This window comes from Euleptes europaea, chromosome 14 (assembly GCF_029931775.1).
Source record: "Euleptes europaea isolate rEulEur1 chromosome 14, rEulEur1.hap1, whole genome shotgun sequence".
Classification (NCBI taxonomy): Eukaryota; Metazoa; Chordata; class Lepidosauria; order Squamata; family Sphaerodactylidae; genus Euleptes; species Euleptes europaea.
The window spans coordinates 58,267,132-58,294,547 of record NC_079325.1 but is presented as its reverse complement, the minus strand read 5'-3'; the positions used below and the strand labels follow the sequence as shown (position 1 = coordinate 58,294,547).

At 45.3% G+C, this 27,416-nt stretch overlaps 1 protein-coding gene across 1 annotated transcript in view; it reads left to right on the top strand.

The window, feature by feature from the left end:
• Nucleotides 1-27,416, top strand: part of STKLD1 (serine/threonine kinase like domain containing 1) — a 60,526-nt gene that overhangs the window by 13,341 nt on the left and 19,769 nt on the right. Inside the window, exons 3-11 of the mRNA XM_056860198.1 lie at nucleotides 7,749-7,793; nucleotides 9,778-9,852; nucleotides 10,450-10,554; nucleotides 13,181-13,251; nucleotides 13,425-13,540; nucleotides 17,231-17,349; nucleotides 20,957-21,108; nucleotides 22,070-22,200; nucleotides 25,183-25,266. Of these exons, the coding sequence (XP_056716176.1) occupies nucleotides 7,749-7,793; nucleotides 9,778-9,852; nucleotides 10,450-10,554; nucleotides 13,181-13,251; nucleotides 13,425-13,540; nucleotides 17,231-17,349; nucleotides 20,957-21,108; nucleotides 22,070-22,200; nucleotides 25,183-25,266 (898 nt within the window). The remainder of the gene's footprint in view (nucleotides 1-7,748; nucleotides 7,794-9,777; nucleotides 9,853-10,449; nucleotides 10,555-13,180; nucleotides 13,252-13,424; nucleotides 13,541-17,230; nucleotides 17,350-20,956; nucleotides 21,109-22,069; nucleotides 22,201-25,182; nucleotides 25,267-27,416) is intronic.

The window sequence follows — 27,416 nt, the reverse complement described above, 5'->3', positions numbered from 1 at the left end:
TGTCAGATCCTCAAGCCAACCTAGGTCGTCTCAAAAAGTCACTCGCTCAGACAGGCTTGTCAGAAGCAGGTAAACGTTTTTTGAGAGCATCCAGTAAGCATGGATACACTGCAGCTTCAAAGCTGCCAATACAGGCCTGGGCTGCAAAGCCTAACTTAAAGCATGGTTACACGATTACATCACAGGTGCATGATCAAACGGCCTGGGAAACAGCGAGATAGCAGAGCACAGAGGAAGGGAGGGAAGAAGGAGTGAAACAGGAGTCTAAACACGGCCTGGCCGTTAGCTACTCAAGGTCGGGACTCGGGAGGGGTGAGGAACGGGGAGTGGGAATCACAGAGCAACTGAAAAGCAAAGACAGGCCTAAAACATGTCAAGAGCCTGAACCAGAATCTGACCACTTGTATGGGCCAGACCCAACAGCAGAGTAAAACGAAACAATTCTGCAGACGTCCTCACATTCTGCCCCCCTTAAGGCCCCCCCCGAGTCCGCGAACGGTTGTGGCTTCTGGGGGTAGGCAGCATGGAACTCACGGACCAGACGGGGGGCTGTTACATGTGGGGCCGCCACCCACTAGTCTTGGGCCGGACCGAGATGCTTCCACCGAACCAAATAGAACAATTTCCCCTTTTTCAGTTTAGAATCCAGAATTTTAGAGACTTCCAGGTGCACTTCCCCTCCCACCACAGTGGGTACCTCCGGTTTGGGCTCCGGGTTGAAGTGAGGGGCTGCGGTATACAGTTTGAGCAGGCCAATATGGAACACGGGGTGAACTCCTCGAAGCGCCTTGGGCAGAGCTAGTTCCACAGTCACCTCATTGATCACCCTGGTGATGGGATAAGGACCCACATATTTATCGCTGAGCTTTCTGCATGGACGCAAGGTCCGTAGGTTCTTGGTGGACAGATATACCTGATATCCCACCTTCAACTCCCACCCCGGGGAACGATGTTTATCTGCTTGCTTCTTGTATTTGCGTTTGGCGCGGTCCAGGTTTTTCTGCAGCCAGGGCCACGTAGTCTGAACCACCTGAATCCACTCATCAACATCAGCAGTACCTCCCATGTCCTGGGAAAGAACAGCATTCCCAAAAGGACCAAAGTCCCTGCCATTAACCACCGGAACGGACTGAAACCTGTGGAGGAATGGGGGGCATTATTGTAAGCGTACTCAGCAAAAGGCAAAAGATCTACCCAATTGTCCTGATGGTAATTTACATAGCAACACAAATAACATTCCAGCACAGCATTAACTCGTTCAGTTTGTCCATCCATTTGGGGGTGATGTGCGGACGATAGCCCCTGTTCCACCCCCATGATTTTTAAAAAGGCTTTCCAGAATTTAGCCACAAATTGGGAACCTTTGTCGGAAATTATCTTGCGTGGAAAGGAATGATATTTCATCACGTGTGTAACAAACATGCGTGCCAGCTTCTGGGCGGTAGGCAAACCAGCACAGGGAATAAAATGTACTTGCTTGGAAAACAAGTCCGTTACAACCCACAACACGGTTTTTCCCCGACTGGGAGGCAGATCAGTAATAAAGTCCATAGCAATAACCTCCCAGGGGACTGATGGGGTTTCTAAAGGCTTAAGAAGCCTTCCCCATGAGTTTTTTCGAAGTTGCGCATGTGGGACAACTGCGCACAAAGAGCTCCACATCCGCTCTCATTCCCGGCCACCAAAACTGACGCCGCAACAAGTGGAAGGACTTGACAAAACCAAAATGTCCTACGGTTTTAGCACCATGCACCATAGCCAACACCTCCCTCCGAACACTTTCAGGTACATAGAGCTTGTCGCCATGAAACCACAAGTCCCCGCGGCGAGTGAGGGCTTGGGGAAAAATTTGTCCCCCCTCTTCCTGCAGGGTGGCCTCGGCCAGCTTTACTCGGAAGGCTTCCGGCAGTCCACTGACAGAGGCGGGAACCTCCGCCCGGCTTTGAGCCTGAGTGATCACAGCCAGACTGGACACCTCCCCCCGTTGCTCCCAGGTGAAGAGGGATTCGACAGGACAGTCAATAGGACCGCCGTATTGGGGGAGTCGGGACAATGCATCAGCTAGACAATTGTCTTTCCCCGGGACGTGCTTCAAGACGAAACGAAACTTGGCAAAAAATTGTGCCCAACGAACTTGTTTGGCTGACAGCTTCCTAGAACCTTTGAGCGCCTCAAGGTTCTTGTGATCGGTCCAAACCTCAAAGGGCTCCTCCACCCCCTCCAGGAAATGCCTCCAGATCGTGAGAGCATGTTTAACAGCCGCCGCCTCCTTTTCCCAAATAGCCCAGTTGAGTTCAGCTTGAGAGAACCTCTTGGAGAAGTAGGCGCATGGCTTTAATTGGCTGTTCTCATCCCTTTGCAAGAGGGCACCCCCCATAGCAACATCGGAAGCGTCTACTTGTACAATGAAAGGTTGTTCACAGTCGGGATGCTTAAGAACTGGTTCAGAAGTGAACAGCTGCTTGAGGGAATCAAATGCCTGCTGGCACTCAGGAGTCCACGCAAGCTTGGCGGACGGCAATGCGGCAGCGGACCCCTTTCCTTTCGTTCGCAACAGCGAGGTGAGGGGCAAGGCTACTTGCGCAAAGTCATGGATGAAGTTTCTATAGAAGTTAGCAAACCTGAGAAACTGTTGCAACTGCTTACGAGTGGTGGGTGCCTCCCACTCCACTACTGCCCATACTTTCTCGGGGTCCATTTCAAGTCCCTGTTGTGATACAATATACCCTAGAAAGGTGATGGATGGCTGATGAAACTCACATTTGGACACCTTAGCATACAGTTGGTAAGCCCGCAAACGCTTCAACACCTCTGTGACTAAAGCCACATGTCCTCCATGGTTTTCATGTAAATTAAAATGTCATCCAGATAAACAATCACTCCATGGTATAACAAATCATGTAACACTTCATTTATCATTTGCATGAAGACACTAGGAGCCCCCGTTAGTCCGAACGGCATCACTAAATACTCAAACATCCCAAAACAACTAGAGAAGGCTGTTTTCTGTTCATCCCCTTCCCTAATCCGGATGCGATGGTAAGCTTCTACTAAGCCCAGTTTCGCACCGGGAGGCAAAATGGCCCAATCCCCCGCAAACGAGACAGGCTCCACTCTCAAAGCATTTGTGCTGCTCTGCCACCGACTTCCCCCCTCCTTGCCAGGAACGAGAGTCCTTGGGGGCGCCGGGCCAGTCACCATGGGGTTTGGTCTCTCGGACTGCTGCTTGGAGAGTTGCAGTAGTTGCCGGCGGTTTTCAATATTGGTTGCATGCCGGACCCATCCTTCCACATTGGGGGGGTTCCCCTGCATAAATGCCCAATGCTGCAGCTCCGGGTTAAGTCCCTCACGAAAGTACTGAACCCGAGTGGCCTCACTCCAGTCCAATATCTTGCATACTGCACCACAGACTTAGTCCCTTGGCGTAGCTGCAACAATGCTGTCTTGGCCCGCTTCCTCCGTTGCGGATTCTCAAACCGGTTCCGGAGAGCTATCATGAAGTCATCCAAACTTCGCAAAACGCGGGAGCGTAGCTCATAGTGGTGCACCATCCACTCAGCGGCTTCTCCTTGCAGCAGTGAAGCAACGTATTGCACCCAGCTCTCTTCCGAGGCGAAGGTCTCGCCTTGCTCCCGCATAAAAATATCCACTCGGACCAGGAAATAAGACAGTAAATCGCTTGACCCATCGAAAGTCACCTTCAAGTCCCGGCGATGGGGTGGGCCTGAAGCAGGGCCACCCGGCAGCACAGGTGCAACTGGCTGTGCAGGTACAACAGGCTGGCCTCTTCCGTCGGGTTGCCCGGGTTGGGGCAGCTGCTGACGCAAGTCATCCAACTCACGTGCCATGTCCTGTATCACTGCGTACATGGCATCCATCGGAACGGCCATCTGCCTTTCAAACTGCAGGTGCCGACGTTCCTCTTCCCACTCGTGCCGTAGAAGGGAGTCCCGCCGATCCATGTCGACCCCCAACCCTTCCATGTCGGCCATTGTTTGCTTCCGATGTTCCTTGATGCGCCCCACTGGAGGCCATTTGCGGGGGGCATCCAGCCAGGCACTGAGATGGGAGACCTGTTGTTTGGTGCCTGTACCCGCTCCATCGGGTTTCGGCTTCTCCTTCTTCTGCTCGAGATTGGGCTCCTTTGGCGTCGTGTTGTCCTCGCCAGACACCGTGTCACCGTTGTCTCCAGGGTCCGACATAGCCAAGAATTCGCAGCTTGGGATCGGCGCTGGAGCAAGGGATTGGCAGCTTAATGTCAGGTCCTCAAGCCAACCTAGGTCGTCTCAAAAAGTCACTCGCTCAGACAGGCTTGTCAGAAGCAGGTAAACGTTTATTGAGAGCATCTAGTAAGCATGGATACACTGTAGCTTCAAAGCTGCCAATACAGGCCTGGGCTGCAAAGCCTAACTTAAAGCATGGTTACACGATTACATCACAGGTGCATGATCAAACGGCCTGGGAAACAGCGAGATAGCAGAGCACAGAGGAAGGGAGGGAAGAAGGAGTGAAACAGGAGTCTAAACACGGCCTGGCCGTTAGCTACTCAAGGTCGGGACTCGGGAGGGGTGAGGAACGGGGAGTGGGAATCACAGAGCAACTGAAAAGCAAAGACAGGCCTAAAACATGTCAAGAGCCTGAACCAGGATCTGACCGCTTGTATGGGCCAGACCCAACAGCAGAGTAAAACGAAACAATTCCGCAGACGTCCTCACAGTATATTTGCAATATGATCTCTAATGCCTCTTCCTTTTCTGAAACTAGCTTGAACATCAGGCGTTTCTCGTTCCATGTATGGTAACAGCCTTTGCTGTAAGATTTTGAGCATTACTTTACTTGCATCTCTTCATTACCTGTTCAAATTTACTTTCTTGTCCCTGCAATGGGTCAACCATGTCCTTTCTCTTTTTCTTACCGTGAAACATAACAAAAGAACCCTTTTTGTTGTGTTTAGCATCTCTCACCAGCCTAAGCTCATACTAAGCTTTAGCTCTCCTAACACTCTCCCTACAAGCATTGGTTATTAGTTTATGTTCATTTTTGGTTATAAGACCCTCCTTCCATTTCCTAAATGAGTCTTTAATTTCTCAAATCTTTAAAAAGCTGTTTATGGAGCCACCCTGGCTTCTTTAGGCTTCTTCCACTTTTCCTTCTCACAGGAATTGTTTGTGATTATGGCCTCAATATTTCACTTTTAAGAAACTACCACGCCTCTTGTACTCCCGTCTCCTTAAATATATCTGACCATGGTATTCTACCCAGCATAAGTTTAAGTTGGTTAAAATTTTCTTTCCTAAAGTCCAACCTATATGTCTGATTATGTACAGCTTTTCTCTTCCCCAAGATTATAAATTCAGAATTGCATGGTCACTACTAAGGGTGCCCACTACTTTCACCTCGTCAACCAGTTCTTCCCTGTTGGCGAGAATCAAGTCCAAGATAGCAGACCCCCTTGTTTCTCTCTCCACTTCCTTGAAAATGAAGATGTCAGGAATTTATTTGACTTTTCATTTTTAGCAGAGTTGGGCTTTCAACAGATAACTGGTTAATTGAAATCTCTCATGACCACTGTGTCCCATTTCTTTGAGAACTTGTAATCTGGTCTAAGAGCGTCTCATCCAAGTTCTCTGCCTGGCTTGATGGTCTATGGCAGACCCTAACAATAATATCACTATTATGTCTTCCTCCTTTTATTTTTACCCAGATACTCTCAACTGAAAATCCATGCTCATATTCATGTATCTCCTCACATGTATATTCACATCCTTGACATATAATGCTACTCCTTCCCCCTTACTTATTTGTCTATCCCTTTTAAACAAGTTGTACCCCTTAGTCCTGATATTCCAATTGTGTCATCCCACCAAGTTTCAATAATGTCTATTAGGTCATAGTCCTCTTCCTGTATTAGGACTTCAAGTTCCTCCTGCTTGTTTCCTATATTCTGCACATCAGTGTAGAGACATCGTAATCCATGGTTTATGTGCCCTGAAGGTTTCGTATCTGTACTTACCTGCAAGTTACTATTTCCTTGCATACGTGCCACTCCCTGCAAATCCTTAGTGTTCTCATCCCCAATTATTGGCATCATACTGGGCTTTGAATTTTTGTCTCGCTCCCCCATAGGATGTAGTTTAAAGCCCTCCTCAGGTTTGCAAGGCTCTTGTGTGTGTGAAGTGCCGTCAAGTCACAGCCAACTTATGGCGACCCCTTATGGGGTTTTCATGGCAAGAGACTAACAGAGGTGGTTTGCCAGTGCCTTCCTCTGCACAGCAACCCTGGTATTCCTTGGTGTCTCCCATCCAAATACTAACCAGGGCTGACCCTGCTTAGCTTCTGAGATCTGACGAGATCAGGCTAGCCTGGGCCATCCAGGTCAGGGTGCAAGACTCTTACCAAAACACATTTTTCCTACCCTCGTGAGGTGCAAACCATCTTTCCACAGAAGAGCTTCCTCTCAAAAGCATAAGCCATGGTCCAAAAAAACCAAATGTTTCCTGATGACACCATCTACGTAGCCTGTCATTTACTCCCTTCTGAGCTCCAAGGCTGAGAACTGTGGAGCCACATACCATCCAGTGAGCAAAGATGAGATCATGAAAGCCAAGACTTGTGAACGGTGGGCTGGGCTTAGCTGCAGATAAGTTTGGTCACACCATCACACTTCTGACCCCCCCACCCCTTGGTCACGTGGCCAATAACAGGGTTAAATGGTTAAGTGACATCACCAGCCATGTATCTGATTGGTCAAGTGAGCTCAGGCCAACTCAGACCCTTGCCCATAAAGTTTAGTGTTTTCATTCTAGTTTTGTTTGTGTTGCCTTGCTAATGGTTCCTTGATCCAGCGTGGACCTTTGATTTTGTACCTGTCTTTTGGGTCAGACTTCTTGTCTTTCCATGCTTGCTCTTGGATAAGTGAGGACTTTTGAATGCTGGAGGACTTCAGCTGAAAGGGCAACATCTGGTAAACTCAACCAGTGATATTATTGTGTAGTTAGTCTGTTTACTTTAGTTTTCTTATTTTAACCTTCAATGTCACTGTAACTTTTAGAAATATTCTTGCACAATTTGAATACATCACTTTAATTATAATCTTATGGTGTTTTGTCTCCAAGAGGCTTCAATCTAATTCCAGTACCCAGGCCTACATGGCTACACCTACCAAGTTAATTGTTTTGGGTGAAACTCTGCAAATGGTCTACCTTTTAGGGGTGACTTTCTTGGCTCTAATCCCTGGAAGGCTGGAAGCTTGCCCCTTGGCTTCTGGCTGTTTGGGTAGACAAAGGGGCTGGTGGCAGCTACTAAGACTGAGGTGTGAGGACTCACACCCCAAGGTTTGGTAATTTTGTGTGTGGCTTGCCCAACCTGGAATCCCTTGGACCAGGGCTTCAGTTCTGTTTTTAGACTTCTGGTTGGTTCTACAACCCAAATACTATTTAATTGTTTATTGAATGTCCCATCTTGTCAATTGTATTGACGCACTCTGTATAATTTGCCTTGAGTCCCAATGAGAAAGTTGTATTATAAATAAAATAAATTTAATATAGGTTCTCCTGGCACTGTAAATGCTAGCTGTTGCATTTTTATGTCTTACATTTCCTTGGGTGACTGTTAGGAAAAAAATGCACTTTTATCAATCACAAAGATAAAAATTTTCATCTGAAGGGACAGGTCAGATCAAAGCTCTTAGTAATTCTCAGTTTCATTTTGCTTTGACAAAACATCTTTTCTCTTGTCGTTTGGTACAGGTTGAATGCATTGATGAAAACCAAGCAAACTCTGCCCTCAGAGAGGTAGTTTCTCCTTGCTAACGTTGTATATCGCACACCAGATCATGCACGTTGTATATCACACACCAGATCATGCCTGCGTGTGCAACATGGGAGCTCTGTTTCTTTTCGTGTATCGTAGCACTCCATTGCTTTGTTGCTAGTAAACCCTAATGGTGCCATTCTAAGCAGAGATAACACCCTTCTGAGCCCACTGAAGTCAATGGGATCAGAAGGATGTAACTCAGCCTAGGATTACACTATAACACAGCTGCTTGCTTGGAGATCTGTTATGTGAAGAAGAGGGCAAGCAATCTATTACTAACAGTTTAAATAAATAAATGTTATTTTATTGATTACTTCCTAGCTTCTCTTTTAGATAATTTGTTTCTTTATACTTAAATGGAAAAATGTATTTGGCAGTAACTTTTTTTCCATAATGGCAGTCATATGGTTGTTTAGTATAGGTGGTAAAAAAAGTATCTGCAAGTAATGACACAGTCATAACCAGAGACCAAATTCTGTGAATGTGTTCCTGACAGCACATTCCTGAGAGGAATGCCTGTGCCAGTCATAGGAGGCAGTACTACTGCGCTGCCTCCAAAGTAGGTTTTGGGGGCCCCAAAACCTTCCCGTGGCATAACAAATCCGTGCAACCCTTCACAGGGTTGCATAAGAGATACGCCACCTAAAAGGGGGCGTTCCCGGCCTGAAAGGGCTTTGGAGGCCGCCTAAAGGTGGCTCCTCCCCCAGCCCGGCGCCGTAACGCCCCGGGAACGCCTCCCGGGACACTGGAACGCCTCCTGGGATGCCGGCATGGGCTTTTATGCTAGTGGGACACCAGCAGAAGGCCTCGTTGGCATCCCGGGGCTGGTGTAAGTTGCTCGGATGCCAGCATGGGCCCCCCGAATGCTGGTGCCGAGCCTTCCTGGCCTCCTACGGGCTTTCACCCTTCAGGCTTGGGAATGCGCTGTGAAAGAACCTGAAGAACCAATGTGCCAGTCAGAGTGTGTTAACCCATTCATATTAGCAAGAGCATAAATGAATGAGTGGCCACATCCCTCACGAGTCCAAAGTTAGCCCAAAACAATGGGTGGCCTCTGATTCCTGTATTTTACTGTAATTCATACTTCCAAACAATTTTAAAATGGCACTTTCTGGATGTGGGAAAAGCTGAATCACAGGGCAGAATAAGGAGGGCCCCTCCAGGTGAGCTAAAATCCCTCATCTAAAGAGACAGGAAAATTATCTTTCAGCAGTCATATCCTTGGCCTGAGGGATGCTTATGAGTTTTCCCCCTCTTGCAAGTAAGTGTCAACAAAGTCCTACAGAGACTCAGATCTTTTATTTAACTCCAACATGCATCCAAAGTGGATCAATGTGACTTACTACAATGTTGCCAGGGATGACTGCTGCAGGCAGTCCTTGTTGAGAGTTCATTACAGAAGCCAGTGAAAAGAGTTTGATCTTGTTCATCTCATAGCTACCTCGAGTCTTCTCACAATGGGAGAGAGGCAAAAAGTTTGGCAGGTAGAGGTGTGTCGCTGGAAGGAACTTGCTATTAACCAATAAGGGAGACAATGCAGGGACACTTGACCTATTGTGGCACTAGGACGACATTGCTCTGTAGGCACTATCTTAAAGGGAAAGAACAAATTTCTCTTACACATAAATTGTTTCATGTATTCTGCCGGGGCAGCACAGTTCAGTATACCTAAATTAACAAACCAAACCAAACAGATCTGGCTCAGCTTGGGGGGGAAAATCCTGGTCTCCAGTTTCTTTTCTCCAAGTACAAGTTAGAGTGGGATCCTGTGCCCAGTTACACAAGAATAAACCCCATTAAACTCAGTGGGATTTAGAAAATACGCATGGATTCAGGCTGCTACAGTCTTGATGGAATCACAAAGTAGGCTTTGGTAACTGGAGCTGCTCTCAACTCACTGGTGTCTGCTTGAATTGTTATAATGCTGTATGTTAGACCGTTTCCTCACTGTCTTCCTGACAGGCAATGGTGTTGCTGAAAGTGAAGCATCAAAATATCTGTGCCTACAAAGAAATGTTTATCATCTGGGACAATAGCGTGAGTATGAAACGACATCTATTAACCTTGCACTCCTTTGTTTACTTGGGAGCAAGGCTCATTGAACTCAATGGGATTTATTTCCAAGTAAACACACATAGGCTTAAGCAGCCATTTCAAATTGGTGAACATTGTAGATGTGGGTGACTTGTGGATCAGGGCAATAGACATTGGAAATTGAGGTTCAGATCCCAGCATAACCATGGGCAGAGCCAATCAGCAGACTGACACGATGTTCCTGTTGCTAGATTGTACTAAATCATCCCATTCAAATGCTTGAATGTTCTCCCATATTTTTTTAAAAAAACACTAAATAAAACTCCTTCCACATACAAACTAGTATGTCAGGGGAGGGCGAGGTTTAAATTGAATAATTTTTTAAAAAAACTATCACCTAAGAGCTGACATCAAGTTCACACACAGCCCTTTACAAACCAGCCCTACCAAATTAGATGCATTAAGTCAATTGAATTTTATGGTTAGTTGCATTTGGGAAAGCTCAAAATATTTTTTTTTCTTGAATTAAATGGGAGTCAGGGAATCCTTTCTATGAAAACCTCTGGGGTAAGCGACATGATGGTTTTGGTTTCGCTGCAGATTTCGTCTCTCTTCCTGTGTTTGGTGATGCATCACTCAGATGGAGGGGATCTTGCAGCTCTGATCAAGGCAAAACGGCAGAAGTATGAAAAAATTCATGACTGGGTAAAAATACAGTTTACGTTAAAACAGCATTGTGGAAAAAAAACTTACATGCATTGAATTTGGGGTATATTTCTACCCCAAGCTAAATTCCAATGTATCTTAGGGTAGAGATAAATCCCATAAAAGTGTGGTGGCAGAAATCATTGTGTTTAACAGTAGTAAAACATCCAGAGCTTGAAAACACACTTTGACATGAGGCAGAATGTTTCTTTTGCATAGATTCACCCTTCTTCTTTTGCATATTGAACAACTCACACCACTATAGTTCCTTCACAAAGCTATTTTTTTAAAAAGTTGGAACCTAAGATATTAGACAACTAACATAAACTTTCATGAATTTTAAAGGAAAGTATTTTAAAAATCTAACATTAATCATTCCTAATATTTTTGATACTTGGGTATTTTTCTACTCCATTCATATATCTCTCCATGGTGAGATCAATATTCTCCACAATATTGTCGAAGGCTTTCACGGTCAGAGTTCATTGGTTCTTATAGGTTATCCGGGCTGTGTAACCGTGGTCTTGGTATTTTCTTTCCTGATGTTTCGCCAGCAGCTGTGGCAGGCATCTTCAGAGGAGTAACACTGAAGGACAGTGTCTCTCAGTGTCAAGTGTGTAGGAAGAGTAATATATAGTCAGAAAGGGGTTGGGTTGAGCTGAATCATTGTCCTGTAAAAAGTATCAAAGGTAATGTGCTAATCATTGTCCTGTAAGTATCAAGATAATGTGCTAATGAGTGTGTGGTATGTTAATATGGAACCATTGTATCCTGAAGTGATCTGTTAATGTGTGAAATCCAAAGCTAATCTGCATGGCTATTGTTGACTGTAGTCTTTGTTAGTCTGGAGGTTTTCAGGACAGGAAGCCAAGGCTTAGTCATTCTTAAACTCTCTTCTGTTAAAGTTGTGCTGATGTTTATGAATTTCAGTGGCTTCTCTGTGCAATCTGACAAAATAGTTGGTAGAATTGTCCAGTCTTTCAGTGTCTTGGAATAAGATCCTGTGTCCTGTTTGTGTCAGTCCATGTTCAGCCACTGCTGATTTCTCAGGTTGGCCAAGAGTGCAGTATCTTTCATGTTCTTTTATCCTTGTTTGTATGCTGCGTTGTGTGGTCCCGATGTAAACTTGTCCACAGCTGCAAGGTATACGATATACTCCTGCAGAGGTGAGGGGGTCTCTTTTTTCTTTTGCTGATCGTAGCATCTGTTGTATTTTCTTGGTGGGTTTAAACACTGTTTGTAGGTTATGTTTTGAGAAACAAAGCGTTCCTGGGACGTGCAGGGAACAGCTTAGGAGGCGGCACAGCAGCGCCTCCTCCCCGCCTTCCACGCACACCACATCTCAGGAATGCGCTGTAAATTAGAAAAACAGTGAGGAAGGATTAGCCTTCATTCCTGTGCCACATCCCCTATCAAATTAATGTGCACTCCTGGAGCTGTTTCAGGTCAAGAAAAAAGCATGTGTGTGGAGTGGCTGAGGACCAAATGAGATGTGGTGGTATCCTCATGTCTGCCATGGGGAGGCTGCCACCATTTTTAAGTGATTTTAAAATGACGCAAGGAACATGTCTAGCTTGGCCCTTAAGCCTCCTGTCCTTGGACTGACCCAAATTGGGCCCACACATACCTGAGATTAAGTTCCCACCACAGAACACGCAATAGACTTTTAATTCTGTGAACCCAGAGAGGATCAAGGGAAAATGTCACTTGTAGTTAGGCTCTGTGGAACCCTAAGTTTTACCTGGTTCTGGGGACTGCTGCCCTCAGTCAAGGCCTGGGTCAGATAGGGCTTCTGACAGCTCCGTTGCCAAACAAGATGGTTTCCCCGCGAACAAGATGGAGTTCTCCGTGCACTCCTTCCCCCCCCCCCGTTTTGCACACAAGCTTCGGCCAGGGATTTACAATTGTATTGGGACCCGCCCGTGTAAATCTCCGATCTGATATCGGGTCCCGCGCACAAAGCCAAGAGCTCGGCCATCTCCTCCACTGATTGCTCACAATTGTTTCTGTTCAGTTTTACTTAAGTCGTTACCAGCAGGAAACGACTACATTGTCTCTTTGTTCCTGTAACCCTACTGTATCAGCCCTATATATGTATCCATACTCCCCCAGTCATGTATTCGAGCCTTGCTCGTCTCTTTACTGAAATCACTGACTTTCGGAATAAATCCTTGAATCGCTGCTCTGTCTGGATTTGAGTTCTATTGCCTGAAATGCCGTGCATCTGCTGAAGCCTGGTATCAGATCGGAGATTTACACGGGCGGGTCCCAATACAATTGTAAATCCCTGGCCGAAGCTCGTGTGCAAAACGAGGGGGGGGAGGAGTGCACGGAGAACTCCATCTTGTTCACAGGGAAACCATCTTGTTTGGGAACAGAGCTGTCAGAAGCCCTATCTGACAGCCTGGTCCTGACACCCTCCACAGCAAAGTTCTCCTTGGTAACTCAAAGCGGCTCGACAGGTAGTTTCTGTGTGCAGATAACTTCAGTGTAGCTGCCCGATATTGGAGCATTCCCCTTGGCTATTCTGTTTTACCATGAGGAAGTTTCTCTAATGTTCGTCTGAGCTCTATCATCCCTATAACCTAAACATATTAGATCTTTCTATATATGTTTCTCTCTCTAGGTGATCCAGATATTCCTTGGGCAGATGGTGGATGTTTTGGTTTACCTCCATCAGCAAAACATTTTCCATAGGTGAGGAAAACCCCTGTTGCTTTTTTTGTAAGTTGTTCTGTTCGATGCAGTGTCTCTGTACAGTTGTGTGTGGTGCAAAAACTAAATTCTATTAAGAGGCAGTCATGAGAAAAGTGTTGACTTTTGTAAAGGACTGTCTTTCCATTGATAAAAAATATTCTGATGTTTTCCAGAAACCTCAAACCATCCAACATCCTTCTAGCCAGCGAGACCTCCTTCATGCTCTGTGATTTCAGCTCTGAAACCCTCATGACTGATGAGATGAAATGGAAGATAAGAGTGGAAGAAGGTAGCAAGGCCTTTTAAAAAAATTCAGTAGCCTTTATCTTAAATAAAAGAAATTTAGCTGTGTTTTTAAAGTTCTGAAAAGAAAAAAATTACTTTATGCCATGTTTATTTTACCTAAATAAAAGGATAAAAGTACCAAGGAAATAGCTCATAATTTTTAGGTAATGGGAGGCAATCTCTTGTCCTCAGAACATTAATGGGCTTTTTTCTTTGAAATATACATGGGATTGGTTTAGTGGGTCCAATAGACAAGGGTTGACATCCTAATAGTCTTCACATCCTGCTTGTCAAGTAGTCAAGTAGTGACAAGCATTTTTCACTATTCAGTTTGAAGGTCTTGACAGAAATGTTAGGTTTTCCATGCAGATAATTAACTAGGAATCATCACATTTCAGCCCAGTAGGGCAGTGAGAGGGATGTGGACTGGTACAGCATAGCATGAACTTGGAAGCTAAGCAGGGTTGGTACTTGGAAGGGAAGCATTGCAGAGGCAGGCAATGGCAAACCACCTCTGCTTAATTACTTGCCTTGAAAACCCTATGGGATCACCATAAGTCAGCTGCAACTTTATGGCATTTTACACATACAGAGGACAGTGAGAAAGGTACTGTGGGAGAGTGGGGTTTCGTTGTACAGTCCATGAGTCCTTGCTAGAATTCTGAACTAGCTTTCATGCACTAAAAGAAAAGCATCAGCACAGAATGGGTGAAAAGCCAGCAATCAGAAGACAAATTATATGATCTCTTGCTGTAACACATTTTGAAAACTGATCTTATGATGTTTAAGTAACAAATTATTCTAAACATTTTTCATTGCTACTGGACATCTCAGTTGGCTTACCGGAGGCAAATTGTTACCAATTTCATCATACCCAGGAATAGTTCCTCTAAAAATCAAACACCATAAATGAAAGCTTTGTTCGTGTAGATTTTTTTTTACAGTTGTAGTACAGCACATACGTTACCAATCACTTTATATCTGTGCTTTCACCCAACAAAATGAAAGATAAGTTATAATCAAGGATGAGTGGCTGTTGGAAATTCTAAGGAGTCCTCTGGCTTCTGAGATTTCATCAGACATCACCGACAGATTTTCAGATCTATCTTTACAGCCACAGGACCTTGAAACTCGCTTTTACAAAAAGAGGAGGTGCGTTGGGCGTTGAATTCTACTCCAGCTAATAAACATTGTGCTTTTTCTGGTTTTGCATAGGACCATGGAACTTGCACAGGCTTGTGTTTTTTTTCTTTGTGTGTGTGTGTAGAGAAAGGAACTAAGGTTAAGAGCCAGTTGATAGAACATCTTGTGCCCATAGAAGCTGAATGCATCCGCTGGCCCAGCTTGACTTTGTGATGCTTCCATTGGTTCAGCTGTTTTTGACATTTGCTCACATCTACTTGAAAAAAAACTGCAACAAAGCTACGTTGACTAGTTGAAAGAAAGAATGATCTCTTTGAGAACAGAAAATTTCTCCCTTTTGAAAACCATTATGATGAAGCAGTTAGAGTGTTGGACGAGGATCCAAGAGACATGAGCCTTTTATGCAGGGATGTTTCCCCACAGTCACCCCCTGCCACTTGCTTTGGGGCTTCCTTTTGATTATGCATGCCTTTTCTGCCTGTCAGAGGTCTCCTTGCTCTCCCCGTGCATTTTGCCTGTGTTTTCCTAATTCTGGCTAAACCAGCAGCTGGAAAATTTGGGCAAAACACACAGAGAGAACTAGGCAACCTCTGATGGGCAGAAAAGGCATGCATAATCAAAAAGAAGCCCTGAAGCAGTCGGCGGGGATGACCGTGAGGAAACGTCCCTGCATAAAAGACCCAAATCCCTACATTGCCATGGAAGCTTGCTGGGTGACTGTCAAGACTTAGAGACAAGTCAGGCAAAACAAAACGCAAAAATGCTGAGGAGTGAATCCTCACTGCCCAGGGTAACAAGCCACCACCAGTCCCTTTAACTGATCTTCAGCCGAGAGACCATGCCTCTAGCCTACCAGGTGTTAACCAAGAAGTCAGCCCTGCAAGGTGGGATACTTGCAAGGTAGGTTTGAATTACTTTGGTAGCTGTAGCCAATGTAGGGCAAAGTACTGGATTTAGATTGATGCCCCCAAACCCACAGAACCCCACAAAATACAATTAGTAAGCTTTATTAAAAGAAATGTGCAAGGAATATACAAATATAATACCAAGTGCAATGCAAGGAGAAAATAATAAAATCTAAATAACTAACCTATAATACCCATAAAAGCTTTGGTTCTCTGATCCAGATATTACCTGACCAGACTGAGAAACAGAGGGGGTTACCGCACTTTGTATTCCCAGCGATGTATTAAGAGTTTGAAAATGTTATAAAAAACATCGCTCTAAAAGGGTTTTTGGATACCACAGCTTATAAATGGTTGGAAAACGTCTTCACAACTAAAGGGGCCAAAGTGCTAACAGTATTTTTTATAATGTTTTCAAACTCTTAATACATTGGTGGGAATACATAGAAAGTGCGAACGGTATTTTTTTATAACATTTTCAAACTCTTAATACATCGCTGGGAATACAAGCACGGTAACCCCCACTGTCCAGACAGAGTTTCAAAGCCATGCAAGGCCCAACTTGATCAAGACAGGATCAAGACAAAGGGTACCCAAGAAGGATCCAAACTAGAATGAATGGTCTTCCTTTATGCCACTGCCTGCAGTTGGCATGATCCTCATTGACCAATCAGGTGTGATGCTATGACACGTGACCATGTATTCTGCAGCTGCACGTACTCACAATCAAGCAAGCCTCCTTCCCTCACCCAGGATTCCTTGTGCTCATGTGATGGAATATGGAGGCGAAATTCCCTCCTAGTTCCTGGCCTTGAAGCTCTCAGCCCCATGATCTCAGTCACACCTGTGTCTAACTCCCATCTCTTATCTCTGTTTCTCAGAAACTGTAAGTCATTACGTTTCCAGAGAGAAGCCTTCTATAATTTTACTAGGCCTAAAACCTGAACCAAAGTTTTGAAAAGTCAAGAAACAGCTAGAGAAAGGCCACTTTCTTGACAGTGACATTCGGCTAGTCCAATGTCACACACTCAGCATAACCTACCTCACACGGTTGTTGTGGAGATTAATTGTAGGAGAGGAGAACAATGTAAGCTGCTTTGAGTTCATGGTGGGGAGAAAGGCAGGGTATAAATGAAGTAAATAAATATAACTTACAAATTAAAAAAAAGGAAACTTTGGAAGGGTATTTTGCACACAAGTCAATGGTTTTCAGAGAGTGTTCTAGGAAATCCCAAGTTTCTCTGGAAAGTCTGTGTAGAGAGGAGCTGGGAACCCTCATGGTCAAGGTCATACAACAGATGTGTGTCAATGAAATGACCAACATGCCAGCTGCTACAAAACCTTCCAATGCAGAGGGCATTGGAAGTGTTCTAGGGCACTGTTTCAGCTCACGTGGAGCAATAGAAATGCCCAATAGACTGGTCAGTGCTCTAGCTAAAGGGAGTGTGTGTGCACTAAACCATGCCCTGGAATCCTCTGCAAGACTTTGGGGTTTCCACACCAACTGCTCAGACGTTCCCAGAAGGTAAGAAGGTTGGAAAGCTTTGGCCTGTGCCACTCAGACTTGCTTCGCCCTTCCACAGAGTATTTGTTCCATGTCAGCTTCTGTGTCAGAAACATTTCACTTCTGTCCATTCTTCCCACAGCCCCTGACCATAAGTCCTGGATGGCTCCAGAAGCTCTCAAGTTTTCCTTCAGCAACAAATCTGACATCTGGTCTCTCGGCTGCATTCTGCTTGATATGCTAAACTGCTCCTATTTGCATGTATGTCGTTTTTCCCCCCTGGCAGTAACTAGGAAAAAATTACTTTGAAAGTAATTAGCCTGAACTGACATTTATGATGATGGTGATCACTCATTGCAGGTCTAGGGGACGGGCAGATAAAAGGCATTCTACTGCAAACTGTAGTGTCTTCTCAGGATATGTGTGAATATCTTTATGTGCCATTTAAGTGCTTTAGTACAGAGCCAGAAATATGGTAAAGCGGAACTTAGAGAAGGTACAATAGTGCATAAAGATTTTTCTCATGGGCTAAGAACTTATGCTGTGTATGTCAGTAGTATTTGCCACTCAGAATGTGAGAAACAATATCCTGTAGAGCTACTTCCCTAAAACTGCTGGATTCAAGTCCAGTGGCACCTTAGAAACCAACTTTAAGAGAGGTTTGACTCTCAAAATAGATTCAGGACAGACAAAAGGAAATACTTTACACAGCAAATATAGAACTCGTAAAAGTAGAGCAAGCAATTGGCGTAACTGCTGTAAAGGAGCCAGATACCAGTAGTAAGCAGACACCCAGCCGGCAACAGAGTGTTACGTGTTGGGAGGAGTCTGAGATTTTGGCTCAGCAAACGTTCCTGATAGCGAAGTCGTTAGAAAAAATATTTGCTTTCCAGGAGATGATGTCTTCCCAACTCAAGGAGCTGCTGGATATTGCTACTCAAAATAAGCTGACTCATTCTCCAATTAATACAAATGTGGATAGGAACACTAGTGGCTCTAATGCCCCGAACAATCAAAAGAACATTTGCCCTAACGTTGGTTACTCTTAAAACAAGGGGAACAAAGAAAAAGGGAAAGGAATAATAGATTCTGCTCTGATCCGTAACCCTAAGTCAGTGGTGTTAAATGTTTTCCGTGGAGGGGGAGATTCATAGATTGGGATTGGAAAAGGAGCGCAATAAGCCATCTGGTGGACATCACTGGACTTAGTCCTGAATCAATTGATTTGTTTAGGGTGGAACGATTGGGGAATTTTATAAGATTTGAACATTATCTCTTGCACTTTCGCTCTAAAAGACTACCTTCCTATTTGCTCTCTTGTGTCACTAAACTTGAGTCATTAGGTATTAAGATACAAAGACACTTCAAAAATGCCATTAGGCAAAAACTTCTTGGGGACTCAAGTGGAGGTAGAGACAGTCAAGGCTGTCAAAGTGGACAAAGCGGATGACTTATTCCAAAGTCCCTGGGGACGGAAGACATTAAGAGGAGATCAGAACCCCAAGCGCTTTTGGACTCGGCTATCCCCACAAACTTACCATCGCCAATGAGAGTTCAAAGGAAAGAAATCCCTAAAGAACATCCAGAAGTTCAGATTCTAGCAATGCAGATTCCAACAACACAGATACTGGAAGGTAAATCAACTAAGGGTAATATGGAGCTCCTGGTGACGGAAGAACTAGAGGCAAACCTTATTGACTCATATAAGTGTCTGCCTACGGTTGATCAAGACTCAATACTGAACAGATTAGGAATTCTAATATATATTTTGAAAGATTTAAGGCGACCAACAATAGGAACCCTCAGGCCAGCGGATTATTTGGCAAAGGTGGCAGATCCTCCAGTATCAGAGCCCTTGCGCCAGTATCCATTGGAGCCCACTATAAAGATCCAGAGAGGGAATTTACTCTCTAATCTGATGATTACAGCTGATGACCCTGTTTTATGCAAGATTTCGGAAGACCCAGTGACGATAGAAGACCCAAAAGCATGACAGGGAGCCCATCGAAAGCCCAATAGAGGAGACCACCTTGGATTAACCTCCTGGAACGTTGCTGGTTGGGCCCGTATAAAGAGTACAAGATGCTCTGTTTTACAGAAAGGATATGATATCCTCCTTTTACAAGAAATTTGGACTGCTGATGAGATTTTAATTGACGGATATTATTCTTTCACAAATGTGGCAATTCCTGGGAATGGCCCGGGTAGGCTAAAAGGGGGGCTGGGGATTTTAGTATCGTCTATTCTTAGGGTTAAATGTGTACCGTTAAACTCGATGAAGGAATATGCTATGGCAGTTTGTCTATACTTCGGTAAAGAAAGATTATTAATAATCAATGCTTACTTGCCCCCCAACAGAGAAAACAAGACATTGGGAAAACTTGGAATGAATTGTCCTCATATATAGAAGATCTTATGAACGATAATTTGACCAATATGGTGCTGTTGGGAGGAGATTTTAATGCAAGGATAAGGTCAAAGGGTAGAGCTGATTTGGACAATTGTGGGTCTATCCCCTTAGAACAAAATGCAGCTGGGCATCCCTTCCCAGTCCCCCGCCTATCTAAAGACCTTAAAGTAAATATTGGCGGTCAATACTTGATTAAATTGGTGAGGAGTTTTGCCTTTTTTATATTGAATGGATCTACATCAGGGGATTACCCAGGTGAATTTACGTATATTGCTGGCTCTAGGCTCTAGATTACTTGATTGTAAATTCTAATTTGATCTCCAAAATTGGAGATTTTCAGATTCTTCCGGAACTGGAAAGTGATCACTTACCCCTCCAACCCAGTTTGGCACTGCCGGCCCTGCAAATTCGATGTAGTATAGATGAGGGTCCATGCATAGAATTAATACGGAGCACTGTATGTCGAGCCAAATGGTCAGAGGACCTTGCTAAGAAAGTAAAGGAACTTTTAGAGGGAGATGAGGTTGAACAGTGGAGATTAGCGGTCATGAGTAATCCGACAGAACAAAACCCCTTGTTATTTTTGGATAATTTACTCCAATTGTTGAGGCCAATATTGACTCATGATGCTTCTTCAACTCAAAGGCAGATACATAAGAATATCTCCAAGGGATGGTTTGATAAAGATTGTATGAAAGCAAAAAGAGAACTTAAAGAGGCTTATACCCTACACAGCAAATGATTGCAATGCAGAATTCACTGCCTGAAGATGTAGTGATGGCCATAGGCACAGACAGTTTTAAAAGGGGATTGGTCGGATTCATGGAGGGGAGGTCAATCATTGGTACTAGCCACGTTCACAGGCAGTCAGCCTCTCAATCCCAGTGCCAGGAAGCCTCAGCCTCTATGCCCTGTTGTTGGACCTCGAGAACTACTTGGCCACTGTGTGAGACAGAATGCTAGACTAGATGGACCACAGGTCTGATCCAGCAGGGCTCTTCTTATGAAAGCTCCTATCCTGAAAATCTTGTTGGTCTCTAAGCTGCTACTGGGCTGCAGACTAGCTGCTCTACTGTAGGTGAAACTATTTTCGTAAAACTGTACACAGTCCCAGAATTGTCATAAAAGAAGACGTGGGACTCTGTCATAAAATTGTCATAAAAGAAAGAGAAGACATGGGACTGTGTAGGACCACAGCATGGTTTAAAGCAGAAGTTGAATCTCTACCACTCAGCAATCACCGCTTCAGTGAAAAAAAGGAACACAGAAGACACAAATTACCCTGGTGAAGGGATTTTTCTGGACCTGAGGACCTGCCTCCAACTCCCTAAAGGGCTTGCTTCATCCTTTCAGAGCTGTGGGTTTTATAAAAGACCTTCCTGGCATGGCTGGCTCCACTGTAATGAATCTGCAAAGAGAATGCATGCAGACGTGATGCCTTTGTTCCTTTTTTTTCAGGCAGAGGAGGCAATTTCATTATTGGGCAGAATTAAAGAAAGCAGTCTTAGTCTTGAGAATGCCCTGAAGTGTATGAGGCAGGAGGATACACCCATGGCTGCTATTTTGCTTCTGATGCTTCAGATCCAGCCAACAATGAGGCCCACAGCACAGTGAGTCCCTCTTCGCTTCTCCCTGTTGACGTCACAAAACGTCATTTGATGAAGTTACTAGCAGTCCTAAATTATTATTTTAAATTTTGTTTTTTATGTATTTTATGTGTTTTATCTATATGTCAGCCACCTTGAGCTCCGTAAGGACGTAAGGAGGCTAATAAATGTTTTAAATAAATAAAATGAATATAAGGTCACATTATGAGAAGACAGCAGTCACTGGAAAAGACAATAATACTAGGAAAAGGTGAAGGCAGCAGGAAAATGGATTGACTCTGACATGGATTGACTCTGTAAAGGAAGCCATGGCCCTCCATCTGCAAGACTTGAGCAAGGCTGTCAAAGATAGGACATTTTGGAGGACATTAATTCATAAGTTGGAAGCAACTTGACAGCACTTAACACACACAATAGTTATTTGCTAACATCTTGCTGAACTCCGATCCCGTTGTTCTTGACCAGCTTCATGATTCCTTCAACTGCTTTTCATATTTCTGCAGAGTGACTTCCCTGTATCTGTCAGGGAACAAATGCTCCCTTTTAAACAGCATAAAATCAAGCTAGACTTTTGTAACAGGAGAGGGTTACTATTAGAACTCTTGGGTTCTTATTTTAAAATGGTTCTTCAAACCAGAATATTACAGGGGGCACTATAGTATGACAATTAAACAAATTAGACATGCAATCTATAAGGAAACTACACTGTCTTCCACTTTACAGTTGTATGTATCTGTCTGAGTGCTTTATATTCTGCCCATATATACTTTTCTTTTTAAAAAAGAGAGCATGATGTCTTCAAGGAAAATTCAGGAGTCTTAAAAACAAATGCTACTACTTAAAGAAACTGGGGACAGATTTCTCTTCTAACAAACATTTATTTCTTTATATTTTAACCTGCTTACTAGCCTAAGCCTATGGTTTATGGCATCAACTAAATTACCTTTCTTTTTTCACACTTTAGGGATCTAATTATTAATCCATTTGTTAAAGAATGTTTGATTCTAGCCAGATCTCCCCTAATCAAAGTGAAGAAGCCTCTTCCTCCGGGAATAATCGAGGTAATCTGTGAAAGCGGAATCCGTACAGTTCTAGGTAAGGTCAGAACACAGGTAAGATGTCTCTGAAAAGCAGATTTTTGGTTGTCTTGAAAATATAAGAGGATGTAATATACAGTACAGGGAGAGTTTGTGGGTTGCATTCAACTCCCAGGTAGTTGAGATGTACCTCCCCTCTCAAGTGTAGTGTCCCACTGGGGATGAAGGCACTAGCTGCTGGCTGGGTTGGGCCAAGCTTGATGGCAGGGGCCTGGCTGCAAGGAACTGTCCAGAACTAAGGACGAGCTAAGGTACAGAGCTATGGAACCAGCAAAGGCTAAAGCACAACTGAAGGCCTGTATGGGCTGCACCCACCCCCTTCCTGTGCCCAGAGCTGGGCTCTGATTTTTCCAGGTCTCAAGGAGTGGCATTGGCCCCCTGTGCTTAGCTAGAGGAAGGAAGACCCTGGCTGTTGGGCATGTGCTCCTTGACCTGCTCCAGACTTCCTCTCTGGCTCTCCACCTCCTTTGCTCCTGGGGGAGACTGCAGGGGAACTGGCGGCAGAAGAGTGAACCACCTGCGACTCTGGCTCTTGAGTAGGAGCCAACCCCTGATCTGCCTGAGGCTCTTGGATGGAAACCAGCTATAACAGACACAGCTGGAGGACTTCTTCTGGAGATCCGGGGGGGGGGAGGAGCCTGGGATGTATCACAGGGGGTCTTCCCTCATGGAGTCTCCCTCTCCCAGAGAGTTGTTGTTGTCCTCCTCCTCCAAGTATATGGAGAAGATCTTGGCTACGCCTGTGTCTTACCATTGCTTTGAATCCTTTTCTGGGGGTCCTGACTGGCAGGCCAGTTGGAAGAATCTGCTTCTATGAATGTGGGAGGGTGGGAGTCAGTGGGAGGAGATCTTGTGCTGGGTTTGAGGCCCACGCAACAAGTCGAGGGATGTGGCCTTCGGTCACATTCTTGTGTCTCTGGAGTCTTAGATGTAGGGAAAGGATGTGAGGTTTTGCATCTTTTGTCAGAGATGGCATCCCCAGGTTGGGAAATTCCTGGAGATTTGGTGATGGAGCCTGGGGATAGGAGGGACTTCAGTGGGGTGCAGTGCCACAGAGTCTACTTTCCAAAGCAGCCATTTTCTCCAGGGGAACTCAACTCTAGTCTGGGGATGAGCTGTAATTCCAGGGAACCCCCAGGCCCTGCTTGGAGGCTGGCATCCCTTGGTTTTATCTGTGAGTCATAAAATTTGCCAATACGGGAAGTGGCCACAGTCCGCCAGGACATTCTCCTGTGCAAGTCCCATTGCTCTTGCGCAATTGACATACATTTCATTGTGCAGGAACACTTCCTGGCAGATCGCCTTCTTAACTCAGCTGATTTATTCCATAATCTTTACCTGGCATACTGTCAAAATGGATAGAAATGGGTTTATTGATCCACCCGAGCCAGCCTTGAGCTTATCTACATAGGACAGAGGGCTAGTTTACACATGCATAAATATCACCTTGGTGAGTGTCTGTTGGAAAAAATATAGTGCTTAAATTGACACTGGGTGAAAATTCTGTCTGTATTTTCTGTGAGGGCTCATTCACTAGAGGCTGTAGTCCAGGGGTCTCCAGTGTGGTGCCCATGGGCACCATGGTGCCCACCGACACTTTTCCTGGCACCTGCCAAGTGTCTGTAGACAGTGGGAGGACCAGGTGGGGCTTTTGTACAGCTAGGCTTCTGATTGGCCTCTGGAGATTGAATTGGCTCTGCAGATTTTAAAAAACATTGGCAGCAGCGGCCACCACAGCACAAGGATCTTCACTGCATGACTGAAGGAAGCTGAGACAACAGCTGACTCCACCGCTTCCCGCAGCCATTGTATGGCCACCCACCACATTGTGCCAGAATTCCAAGGTGGCAGATGGCTCAAAATGTTTGGGGGGTTCTGCTATAATCCGTGGCTGCTTCCACATGACAAGGACCATTAGAACAAGATGTTGTGTGGATCTTTATGGAAACAGCCTGTGAGTAATTAAAAACCATGATAGAACTACCCTTAATTCTTGCTGAGATAGAGACTTCTCCCTAAGTGTGCAAAGTTTTTAAAGTATAATTATGTCTGTAATCCTTACAACTCAGACAGATTTGTACTATGAGTGCTTTGAATATGGAAGGGTTGAGAGGAAGCTATCTACAGACATCAGGTTCCAACCTTCTGCTGAGACTTCCTCCAATGGAGAAAGTCTTTTGCCATCGGAGGAAATCTCATTGGAAAATGCCTTTCTCTGTCAGAGAGAGTGAGAGAGAGAGAGAGCGCGCGCAGAAGGGAGCAGGATCCAACCCTTAAGGAGAAAGAGAAATTGCTGTGCTCGGGAGGCACCCTGGCCTCATTCCTCACAGCTGAGCTCGAAAAAGACATTTGTTTGCAGCAGCAACTGACAACACACAAGTCATTGGCTTGAGTTTGTGCCATCACAGATTGCCCTTCCCGGAGGAGTTTGACCCTTTAAAAACTGAGTTAATTTTTTGTTCTTAAACTGGCCTGTGACTTAGCTTTGGGTTGTTTACATATTCCAATGAACTTCAAGAAGAACAACAAAAAATTTGGAAAGGCTACCTGAATCATTGGTTGGGGGGAGACAGATGACAAACTCAGCAGGGAAACCTCTGGTACGCATGTGTGCTCAACGTAGTAAGAAGGTGTAGGAAAGCCGAACGTATTCTGCAAAGGGGAAAAACACACACACACACACACATTCCCTTTGCAGGTATACTGTGCACCCCTCAAGCTGTCCAACAAACAGGTTTGTGGCTGGAATGGGGTTTGAACTGGGGAGTTCCAGTGCACATGTTCTCACATGCTTAACTCTTACGCAACATTAACTCTCACTCCCAAGCAGGTGTGTGGAAAGCTGTGACCCAGGGTGATGGACATCAAGCCTTGTGCATTTATGGGGACATTTGTAAAAGAATAACTGATGAGTTCTCTGACATATTTTTTGTCTATGAAAGGTTCTTCAGAAAGGTGTGAATGTTTTTATCTTCTGCAGAATTTATGTTGGCATATCCAGACATAGAGGAAGCTCAAGAAAAGGGCATTGAGCGTCTTAATACCCTCTTGAAAGATGCCAAGGGTAAGTTTTGACTCCAAAATATTTCACTGCACTTGGGAGTTTGATGTGCAAAGGTTCCACGGTGGCCCAAGACACGATCCAGTCTTTGGCACTGGGCATGGGGGGCCCACTAGCAGAAGGGCTGAGGGGACTGGGAAACGAGCGCCACAGACATTTGGGCGAGGATCGTGCAGACATGGTGGTCCTTTCCCTGTGCTGTCATGCTAGACAGCTGAGCTCACAGACAGGCTACCTGTCTTTGTGGGGCTCATCCAGAGCCACATCAGGTAGGAAGAGGCCCTTCCGGAGAGGAGGCTTGGCAAAGTCTGTGCCAACGTGTGTGTTGCAGCCCCTACCCATAGTCATTGCCGACAACTCCCCAGAGAGTGGGTGGAGACCCGCTACATGGTGACAGTTCAGCAACACCCTTCCTGTTGGCTACCCCCAATCAGGGCTGCGGCCCAGTGCTAGCTTGGGGCAGCCCCTGTGGGCACACCTGTGCACATTCATTTCTTTAGCCACTGTGCAACAGGGCGTATGCCCACAAAGATATGTTAAGAAAGTAAAAAAATGAAAACAACTAGACAGCAGTAATAGTTACTCAATAGCAAAAAATAAAATAAAGCAGCTGTGGTTTCCTCCCCACAGTCAACCTCAATATCTGCTTTGAATTGATCAATTCCGTGGCCCGTGCAGCGAAGAATCACATTGATTCTCTTGAGATACAGTTGGCTGGATGCTCTTTGCTGCTTGACATCATTGGCAGAGGTAGGGCGATGACCAGCAGTTGGGCTCCACACCATTATCCTGACTGTGATTGACCATCTCAATCGCTCTTTCCAACAAAGCATGGCAGGTCTCTCCATTTTCCACTTGGCGTCAGCCTTAAAAGGTTGGCTTGCTGAGAGCCCATTCACTGCTTCTGCATGGTGATGATTCCCCATCCCAATGCCCTCACTGAAGAGGCATGCACAGTGGCTACGCAGCATCCCCGGGGGAGGGGGGGCTTCTCCAGGCTTTCTCTGGTATCCTCTTGTGCTGCCCAAGGGCTTTTAAAAAAGTGGTATTAGCTGTATCACTATCACTGTATCACTATCAAGACTCTGCAGCAATATAACACTACTGACATTTTTTAAAAAGGCCCACCGGTGGTGCAGGGGAGAGGAAGGCAGATGGGAAGAATACCGGGAGTAGGCAGTAGAGTTTCTTTCCAGATCATTGTGGATTCACAGCTTTCAAACGTCCTACCTTAATGGAGCTCTTTCCACATCTCAGGGCTGTAGCTTGCATGGGGCCGATATGAGTGCCCCCTGCCAGGATTTCTGTGTCACCCCTGTGGCGGAGCGGGCCTGCTCAGACTCGCAGGCCCTATTCCACTCCTGCCCTCTCCCAGGGATTCTCAACCTCTCCTGGAGGGGGGTTGTCTCTCTCTTTTCTGGTATCCGCTGCCACCACCTGACCATTGCAGGACTTGTTCACTGGGGCAGGGGGCAGGATTCCCGCCTAGCGTCCCTTTCAAACCCTGAGGCTTTGCCTCGGTGTCTCCTGGTTATCCCACTTCTGGGCACCACAGGGATGAGATACTGCCTGGGGTTGCCACTGGAGAAATAGCTGCTTGCCAACTGCCAGTCTCCCTCCTGGGGTCCCCCCTGTTTTACAATAGCATGTTCAAAGCTGGGGGAGGTCTATGTGACACAGAGAACTATGGTCAGCAATCAAAATTAATTAGCACAGCAATTATTTTAGCACAGCAAGAGGTTGAGCAAGGGATTCAAAATAACTGAGAAAAACGCAATCCCTCTATACATGCCCTATCAGATGGTGGAATATAGAACAGCCTCTTAAACTTAAGATATTCCAAGTCTCCACCGAGTTTCCATTACCTAGAAGACTTCTTCAGCGCCTGGGGCCAGCACATGGTCAACATGACTGCCTCCTCCCGGTCTCAGATGAGCTCTGTCTTCCCTGAGAGCCCCAGCCAAGAGACCTCTCTCCTGGCTCTCAGCAGCTTTAACCCTTCCCTTTCTCCACCCACTGCCCAGGGGGGTTACCGCACTTTGTATTCCCAGCGATGTATTAAGTGTTTGAAAACGTTATAAAAAACATCGCTTTAAAAGAGTTTTTGGATACCTCGGCTTATAAATGGTTGGAAGACGTCTTCACAACTAAAG